The sequence below is a fragment of the Adiantum capillus-veneris genome, chromosome 7 (genome assembly GCF_014529385.1).
Source record: "Adiantum capillus-veneris isolate H3 chromosome 7, ASM1452938v2, whole genome shotgun sequence".
NCBI classification, from domain to species: Eukaryota; Viridiplantae; Streptophyta; class Polypodiopsida; order Polypodiales; family Pteridaceae; genus Adiantum; species Adiantum capillus-veneris.
In genome coordinates this window covers 61,990,760-62,000,660 of record NC_140937.1, presented here as the reverse complement: position 1 = coordinate 62,000,660, position 9,901 = coordinate 61,990,760, and the positions used below count along the sequence as shown (strand labels likewise).

General features: G+C 44.3%; 1 protein-coding gene across 1 annotated transcript; it reads left to right on the top strand.

Moving 5' to 3' along the window:
* Positions 1 to 8,144: 8,144 nt before the first annotated feature.
* Positions 8,145 to 9,482, top strand: LOC147453955 (17.3 kDa class II heat shock protein-like). Its single transcript, XM_086515997.1, has 2 exons — positions 8,145 to 8,421; positions 9,048 to 9,482. Exons 1-2 carry the CDS (start codon positions 8,212 to 8,214, stop codon positions 9,291 to 9,293), a joined length of 456 nt encoding a protein of 151 aa, XP_086372123.1. The 5' UTR covers positions 8,145 to 8,211; the 3' UTR covers positions 9,294 to 9,482.
* The last annotated feature ends 419 nt before the right edge of the window (positions 9,483 to 9,901 follow it).

The window sequence follows — 9,901 nt, the reverse complement described above, 5'->3', positions numbered from 1 at the left end:
TTTCTCTCTCTTTTCCTCTCTCAATGTGTGCGTTTTTTGTTTATGCATGTTCTCTCTCTCTTTTCCTCTCTCAATGTGTGCGTTTTTTGTTTATGCATGCTCTCTCTCTCTTTTCCTCTCTTAATGTGTGTGTGCATTCTTTGTTTATGTATGTGTGTGTGCGTTTTTGTTTATGTTTGTACTCTTTCTCTCTCTCTCTCTCTCTCTCTCTCTCTCTCAAAAACACTATGTGTGTGTGTGCGTGTGTGTGAGAGAGAGAGAGAGAGGGAGAGAGAAAGAGGGGAAGGGAACATGAGAGTGAGGAGAGGGAAGGAGCATACCTGGCTCTCCTTCCTCTCCTCGTATGTGTGTGTGTGTGTGTGTGTGTGTGTGTGTGTGTGGAGAAGAGAGAGAGAGAGAGAGAGAGAGAGAGAGAGAGAGAGAGAGGGAGAGCGTTACCTGCTCCTTGCTTGAGGGCGCCAAAAAACTCAGATCTGAGATCTGAGTTTTTGGGCTCTCTCTATTATTTTTTTTAGCCCAGCTGTAAAAGTAAATTTGCGACGCTCATAGCGACGCCGGGATTTTTTTTTTTTTTTTAGTGTCGCTGTGTGAACGTCACTTATATGAATAGCCTCTTGTAGTGTTCAAAGTATGATGATCCGTATACACTTTACAATTGGCACCGTAAAGGTAATGGCTCCACTGTTTAAGAGCACATATGATAGCATACAATTCTTGCTCATGAACATGCCATTTCTGTTGCGCTGAGAAAGCTTCTTGCTTTCAAAAGCAACAGGCCGTCCTTCCTCATTTAAAACTGCACCAATAGCTACACCATTGGCATCAGTTTCTAAATCAAATGGCTTCTCTAGGTCCACTGTCTTGAGAACCGGAGCCATTGAAACCACTTGCCACTTGTTTCAATGTATCAAAACTATCTTGTTGCAGAGATGTCCACACATAGGGCACCTACTCTTGCAAAAGATCAGTCATAGGAGGTGCTACATAAGAGTATACTCAATTAATTTTCTATAAAAACCAGTCAATCCTAAAAAAGATCGTAATTGGGTGACATTCTGTGGAACTAGCCAAGCTAGAATCATAGCCACTTTTTGGGGATCCATTCTATTCCCATCTGCTGAGACAATGTGACCTAGATATTCAATCTCAGTCAAACAAAGAAAAGTCTTTTCCTTGTTGGCAAGCAAACTTGTTTGACGCAACGCTTGAAAAATAGAAATGAAATGACGTTCATGTTCTTGCTATAAACTAGCACATCATCAATGAAGTCAACTACAAATTTACCCATAAAAGGTCTTAAAATATCATTCATTAACATCATAAAAATAGTAGGAGCATTAGTTAAACCAAAGAGCATGACTAAATACTCATACTACCCAAATCTTGTTCTAAAAGCTGTTTTAAATGCATCTTCATCTCTAACTCATATCTGGTGATACCCACTCTTTAAATCTATTTTACTAAATATAGTGGCACCACCAAGAGCATCTAAGAGATCATCGATCCTTGGCATAGGGTATCGATGTTTTATAGTAATTTTATCCAAAGTCCTGTAATGTATACACATTTTGAACGAAACATGTTTCTTCTTAACTAGAAGCACAGGCAAGGCAAAAGGTGAAAAACTAGGACGTATCAAGCCCTCTCTGAGGTACTCGTCCACCACCTCCTTGACCTCGTTCTCCTCTTTTAGGCTCATTCTGTAAGGTGGTATAGTCACTGGATTGGCTCCAAGAATAAGATCTATGCAATGCTCCACATTCCTGCGAGGAGGCAATCCAGTAGGCAATTCAGTTTTAAACACATCAGCAAATTTAGCCTTAATCTTACTAGAAAGACTAAGGGCTTGCAAAGTGGAACTTCCACTAGCTGTTGAATCCATACTCGGGTTCACTTTTACTATGTAACATAATTAAATTCAAGTTTGAGCATCTTGCTTTCCCTAAGCAGCTTCGCTTCTGAGAGATCCAGCTCTCCGCGAATCAGCAAACGACGGCCCTCATGCTCGAATTGGATGACATGTGAAGAAAAATCTATGATTGGTTTCTTACTCTGCATGCCATTGCTTGCCTACGACCATGTCAAATCTGGCAAGCCTTGTAATCTCAAAATCCACTCTATCCCCGTAGGATTGGATCTTGAATGGGAGATCTGCCACTTGTTGATCCCACACTTCTGTCCCCTTCCCGTCAGCGAGCTCCACTGTACATCTATAATTTGAAGCACGAGTGGGGAGCTGGAGCTTAAGCTTCTTGACAAGCTTGGAACTTATTACATTATGAGTTGAGCCAATATCAAAGAGAGTCCTAATAGGCTTTTCATTAAGGGTTCCCTTCAATACTATGAGCTCAGTGTCTGGAAACTGGTAACCCTGCTGGGCCCCTGGGGATAGCACTGCATCGGGCACTGAGGGGACCTTCTTGGTTACCAATATTGCCAAAATACGCCGTATAGGTTGTGGTTGATCTACATCATCGAGTAGATCGTCCTCATTTTCGTCCATCTCTTGCACGGGGTTCACTACCATATTGGCTGTGATCTTGGATCTTTTGGGACACTCTTTAAACTTGTGCTGCCCCAAGTATCCATAACACAAACCCTCTTTCATGGCCTTGTCCCGTTGCTGTGGAGTGAGCATTGATCTGTTGAAAGCCCTTTCAGCCATCGTTGAGACCTTCCTCTTTTCTCCTTTAGAAGTTTTAATCATGTATAGCTCTCTGCTTTCCTTACCCCTACTCTCAGTAGTGGAAGGTTAAGCAGCTACCGAAGGTGCAGAAGGTCTAGGGGCTCGTGTCCAAGAAGATCTCTGGCCAAATCTTGCAGTGAATGTCTTGCCATCTTCTAGGACGTACAATTGCTAATTCAATTGCCTCATTCAGAGTTGTACATTTCTCTTTACGCACAAGAGGCCTGAGAGTCTCTTGAAGACCCAAAACGAATTTATGCACTTGTAAGAAATCATCTAGGACTTTTAGCAATACTTCTCTGTATCTATTAGCATGATCCTGTACAGAGTAGCTCCTCTGAGACATGAAGAACCACGACGCTCATCATCAGGAGGTACAAAGTTATTATAGAAAATAACTTCAAAATCTTTCCAGGTGGTGGGCTCGGCTTTATCTTGCGCCGCCCCCTGTGAGCTACATCAAGTAAATTTTATGTGGAATGTTGAATCTTGGCCACCTCATCAATTTATGTTGCATAGGCGGAAACACTGCTCCCATTTAGAGAGCCATTGCTCCACAGCATCCGCCGTCCGTGCGGCTGCATCCGCCATTATATTTTGGGGGTTTCAAATCTTTTAATTGCCACCTCGCTCGCCCAACAAAAAAGGCACCTGAGACGAAGTATTTGGCTCCCCCGACGTATCATTCATTGGAAGATCCTCAATAGGATTTCCAATTACATTTGTTTTGTTTTTAGTTTCATTTGCACGCATAGCCGTTAACGCATCCATTTTGTTCATCATTAAGAGCATAGTGTTCTCTAACGAGTCTATGCGCCGTGTGACCATAGCTGTGACATCGAGGGTTTTGTCCTCATCATGTATAGTATGCTCCCGATCCTGCCCTTGGGGAAGATTCACCTTCCATAGTTTGGTTTTTTTTTTTTTTTTTTTATATATAAAGTTTTTGGCACACCAAATAGTGTATGTACACACTCAAAACAAAATCTTTCAAATGAAAGAAACTATGCAGAGCATGAAATTAACAAATTCAGCTCTGCGTTTTTAGCTTACGCACAAAATTTTGACACAATAACATTACCCTAAGCATGCTTGAACCCAAAAACTGGATATAAGGCACTTTCAGTGCACTAGAGTTGCCAATTTACATTAAAAAAGTGCTTATTGACACAAGTAAAGCACTAATTAGCATTTAACAGAAAAGTGCAGGTTTTCTTTTAACCTCAATTGCGCATACATGAAGCACTACGAGGCTCAATCAAGCATCCACTGACCATTAATGCATCCACAAGCATGAAAATGCTTCAATTTTAAGCAAGTAAGAGTTAGAAAAGCATATATGACACCACAAATCGCATTAGAAGGAATTTGCAGGTCTTGCCAGGCCCTTAATTATCCTCGAATAGATGTCCGTTGGCTGCTATGAGAAGCCCTTGACACAAGAGATCCTCAAGTACGCTCAAAATGTGAGGAGGTGCGGGACCGCTTTTTGCCGCGTTGGACGAAGGTTCCACCCTCTGCAAATGACAACACCTTTGTGCTTGAGAAGACATGCTTTTCGTGCCTGGCTTGGAAGCTTGCAATTTGGATATATATGCTAAGAGCTATGGCGCTTCAAAACTGAGTGGCCTTCACTTGCAAAATTGACAGTTTTGGAGTTTTTTGAGCACAAGGCAAAAAAACTTCAAAGTTGAGAAGATCTCACAGTGAGCTAGGAAAGCAAGGCATTTATCCCATATGTGCTAAATGAAAACTAGAAACCGGGGGTATAAAGCCAAAAGTGGGAGCCATTACGCATTGTTCATGAGAGAGAGAGAGAGCAAGAGTTTCCTTTTCCTCCTCACGTAGAGTGTGCGCGGACATCTGTGAGCGGAACTATTTACAACCGGTTTGTGGGTGTCGTTCGTAAGCCCAGAAAGTAAGAATAATTGTGTGCTCTCCACCCATAGTTTGCTAAAAATGGAATGCCCTTTAGGACACGCCTCGGGAAACATTTTTGGTGGACCCGGCTTTGGAACCTTTTCACTCGCATATGAGCAGGCTAACTCTAAATTTGAGAGGGATAATCACACTAGAAATTTTATATTATAACTAAAAGGTCCATTATTTGAACCGGCTTGAGAACCTTCTTGCCCGAATTTGAGCCGGCCATTTTTCATTTTGAACAGGCTTTGGATAAAGTGAACCTATCTTTTCCCGAGCCCTGCCTTAGGGGCTTGTTCCAGCACTTGAATAAATGAACAAGTCTTCCCCCACTTGGCCCCCATTCCCGCTACGCCTTGGTATCCCCCGAGCTACAAACCCTGGCCGTCTTGGCCCTTGCCCGTGCACACATAGAATTGGCCCGCTCTAGACGGATGGCCTTGGGCTTGATTTAATAATCTCTCTCTCTCTCTGTCTCTCTCTCTCTCCATTTTCTTCTCTAGGGATATATACTCTTGTTGAATCTTCAAATGCACAATCACACTCATACAAATGAAAAGCATGCACAGAGTAGGCCTGCCCAATTTTGGTTTGGGGCTTTATTAGAAGGTATCTACAAAGATCCCTGGTTTGAATGGGAAGGAAAAGCTGGAGGATGAGGGTAAGCTGGCCAGTTGGAGGACGAGCTGTACTTCTATCAGTGTGCGGTGAATAGAAGAAAAAAAGCCTAATGCGGTGGCATGTGGAAGCTAGAGAGAGAGAGAGACGGAGAGAGTGTGTTTTGACATGTGTGAGAACTTAGAAGTTAGGCTATTTCTATTTTGGTTGGGTTGTTCAAGATTTCCTAATTTTTATTTCTTTTTGACAATTGAGATCCGTTTTTGAGCCTGTATTGGGAATTTCCACAAATTAGAGGGTGAGTGCATCGCCGCGCGAGGAGGAGATCTAGACAAAGAGAGATGATATGTCTGAGAGCGGATGCACGGAGAGGGAGAGATCCCACTCTAATGGCCAAGGCATGGAGAGGGAGTGTTGGCGTCAAGTTGGCACTATCGGCGATGCAACCAAATCGCTTTTTTGCGAGCGTTTGAAGCAGAGGCTGATTAGTCTAGGCTGTAGGGGGAGCTCTGCGCCAAGGCAGGAGGCAGAGGGTGCTCTGTGTGTGTGTGTGTGTGTGTGTGTGTGTGTGTGTGTGTGTGTGTGTGTGTGTGTGTGTGTGTGTGTGTGTGTGTGTGTGTTGCTGCTCTAGGCATGCTTGACCTTGCGGATGGGTGTGTATCGCTCTCTGAGGTCTACGGTGGTGACGATCGACTTTTACCTGCAGCAATCGTGTGCAGTCAGATGCATCATTCAAGTTGTGGTTGCAGATGTGCGTTTTCTGGCTACACGATAGGCACGGGATGTGCGGCTGGAGGCGATGCTGTTTGAGGTCTCCGAGAGTAGAATGTGAGTGGGATGATGTCAGCTTTGTGGAGATTGCCACAGATGGTCATCTCCATTGCGATCAAATCGTAGGTGGTCGAGCACAGAGAGAGAAAGATAGGGAGATGAGCAGATGAGCAGGGGCAGAAAGGGATGCAGGGCTTCAGAGAGGGCAAAAATTGCAGATGATGGCCTCATCAACCTGGGCTATCCAACTCCCTGGCACAGACGAAAAGCGTCCTGAGGCACGCAAACCAAGTGAGGGAGGGAGCAAGTTGATGCACGCGGGAACTATGCCAAATGGGAGGCCTTACTTTCTCCAAAGTGAGAGACGGAATCTGCCCGTCTAATTAATTAATAGAACCTGAATCGACCCAGTAGTAATGTAGTAATTATTACTAGAGCGAGAGTGAATCCAAGAATTAATATGATCTAAAAACTAAGGACATAAAATTTAGTTGGTACCCCCTACTGGCTAGTATGCTAATAAATTAGCTAGATCCGCCCCTCCCCCCCCCTCTCCCCCTCCCCAATAAAAAACCACAAAGCGTCAACTCCGCTTGCTTGCGCGACCTCCCTGCTCCTGCATTTTATCTCGCACCTCCTCCATGCACCCCCACATGCAATCCCCTCCAAAGCTCAGCCTGGATTATGAGTGTTGCATAGATGAGATGGGATCAGATGATAACAACTGAAAGAGAAAGAGGGTTGCCTCACACACGGACTGAGAGACCAAAAAGCTAGTATGGGAGCACGACATAGAGAGAGGGGTAATGAAACTACCATCACAGCCTTCTTGTTGTGAGAGAGAGAGAGAGAGAGAGAGAGAGAGAGAGAGAGAGAGAGACTGCGCACATGCAGTGATGCCGTTCTGAGAAGCGGCTGGAGTGACCTATCATCGAGCAACCTGAGAAAACATGCACATGCAAAGTGCTCTAGAGAGAGAGGAAAGAGAGAGAAAATTATAAGGATATGTCGAGCTGTACAAATCTTGCAGTCGAATGGCAGTCTCTCGTGCCAGTGAAACGGTTACAATTGGAGTTGATCATGAGGCGAGGTGAGTGACGCTCCGATGCAAACGGTGGACCAGTGCAAAAAAATTTGGCAAGGGCATGAGAGAAATTATGTGGGCTAGCGGCACTTTGTGACCGCTTGAAGCATCATAAGGAGTGCATGTGCGCACGGCAAGAGCATATTATGCCATCTATAGGGGGATCCCTTATTCTTTCTCTTTTTAGTATTGGGAAATGCATGCTGACATACTTCGACATATCAACGTTAATATATGAAGATTATGGCATTGTAAAAGCGGGACCATGTCAACCAAAGGTAATAGGATTTGTGAAAAACAAAACATAAAAACTCTCTCTCTCCCCCTCTCTCCCCCCTAAGCTTTTCTCTTCTAGGTTCTTATTACTTTGTTAGTATATAGAGAGATTCAAACGTTTTATTTTCTCTTACCCTCAGACTCGCTTCAAATAAATCGTAGGGACATTTTGGTAGGTTCTTTATTTAACGCACAAGGAATCTGCACAGATCCTCCTTTTGCATTTTTAATGGCTTCTCGTCTTTTGAATGGGATTTCAAAACTATGAGGCTATGTAGGAATCGAACCCGTGCGGAGTTTGGAACGTCTCAACCCATTCTGGGCTACCGACTCGGGTAAGTATGCACATTGTTCAAAAGACCTACATTTTGTATTGAAGAAAAATCATCGCTTGCTCCTCGTCCTAGGTAGTGCATGCGACCTGCTGGCGATGAGCACTCCTCATCGGCCTACCTCCCCTGCACACTCAGTGCCACCTACCCTGACTTCTTCGTCCATCCACCTCTCTTGCGGGCTCACCTGCTCCTCACCTTTTGCCTTTACTCTTTAGAAAAACGTGAATATCCCCTCAAGATCCACGCTATATGGACATTTTTCAATGTGGCTAATGAAACACTCTAGTTTGTTTTTCCAAGATTGTGGAGACCCACGGGTCTGAGAGGTGTGGATCGAACATTGGGGCTGTAAACCCTTAGCAAGCGTTTCCAAATTGGAAACTACTGGAGATACCGAGAATGTTCCAGAAGAGAAGCATGCTGAGTCATTTATAACTCCGAACTGGAAGTCCCTCGCCCTTTCCATCTTCCGGCTTCTTCCTCCTCCTTTCAAGCTGCCATCTCTCGCTGAAAACACTATGGAGTTCCTACTGTCGCGCGACCCTTTCCTGCATGCTCTCCAGCATCTTGCTGGAGATGACGAACACTCGCATGAGGATCCTTCGCCTGCCAAAGCCTACTTGAGAGAGCGCAACGCCATGGCAAGCACAGCTGTTGATGTGAAGGAGTACCCATCCTCCTACGTTTACGTGGCAGATATGCCGGGCCTTAAATCTTCAGACATCAAGGTACTGATATTTTCGCCTGGCCTTGAACGTTGTTTCGTCTGCTGCACGCATGTGAGAGCGCACGCTTATGGTCTGTATAAAGTATGCACTTCGGGAACTGCTGTTTAGCTTAATTTTCTATGCCGTGCAGTAGTGAATCTTCAAGAAGGGTCTCGTTGTTAAGTCCTGGCTTGCTAGATCTCCCTATTGAGAATGTGGCTTGACTTATTCATGTGGATACTCTGGAAATCGTGGATGATTTTATGTGGCACGATGTCTACCCAATGCATGCTTGTTTCATGAAAGTCTTCTTAGACGGTGCCTGGGCCCTTAACCTTGCAGTACTATGCAGGCCATGTGAGTGTGGCTGCATGCATTCTTTCCTTGGTAATGTACTTGAGCTGTGCTTTGCATAATTGCTGGAGCCTGGTGATTCAGAGTAGTGTGATGCTGTGCTTTGCGTTGTGTGCTTGGTGTGTTGAAAGCAGCGGGTTTGTCAGAGTTTGGTCTATCTATTGAAATTTACTGTCAATAACACAAGTGCCCTCCCTGAGGCTCGAAATCTACTCTTTCATGCACATCAGAGTAGATTGCCATTAAATAATCTAGAAGTGGTGATTAAAACCCTTGTTTTGACATTGTGGCAGGTGACTGTGGAGAGTGGAAATGTGTTGGTGCTCTCGGGGAAGCGGAAGAGGGAAGAGAATGCTGATGCTGAGGCAAAGTACTTGAGTATAGAGCGAAAGGCTACCAAGTTTATGAGGAAATTTGCTCTACCGGGAAATGCAGTTTCTGATCAAATATCAGCAGCCTGCCAGGATGGTGTTTTGACAGTAACTGTCCCAAAGGTGGCACCTCCCACTCCCAAAATTATAAACATTGAGGTCAAATGAGCATTGCAGATGGAATGGAAATGAAGTTCACAGTGAAGCATTCACAATTTGTGGGAATCAGGACTGATAGGAAGTTTGGATACCTAATTTTTCACCCAAGTACGTACTTACGAGTAGCTCAAATGCCCTTGGAAAATTCTGTAGAAACTTCTGTTAATTGGAAGAGAAGTTATTTACCTCTCAGAGGTATGCCTTTGTTTTCTGGTGACTGACATTTTTGGTGTGCTTGAAATATTCCTCAATTCTGAGATGAATTTGGAGTATAAAGACATGCTCTCGGTTTGTGGTGTACTCAGATGAGAACAAGTGAGGAATTTAGGCACAACTGAGATTTAAAAGATGCTGCTTGGTATCGAACCTGGGTCTTAAAGCACCCACTGGCTACTCATCCACCCTAACCACAAAATGAGGGTAATTTTGCAAAGCAGTTGGTGGGTCTGTATGCACCCATGGGCCACACATCCATCTTAACCACAAAATGAGGGTATTCTTGTGAACCAGTTGGTACTGAACCTGTGTCTTTACGCACCCATTGGCTGCACATCCACCTTAACCAGAAAATGAGGGTGATTTTGGGAAACGATTTCACATGAAATGAGGGTAGTTGC

Bases quoted from the DNA above. Each gene is read 5' to 3' on its own strand.
- LOC147453955 (XM_086515997.1), top strand. From the start codon at position 8,212: ATGGAGTTCCTACTGTCGCGCGACCCTTTCCTGCATGCTCTCCAGCAT. The intron at 8,422-9,047 runs GTACTGATATTT...ACATTGTGGCAG, and splicing joins TTAAATCTTCAGACATCAAG to GTGACTGTGGAGAGTGGAAA.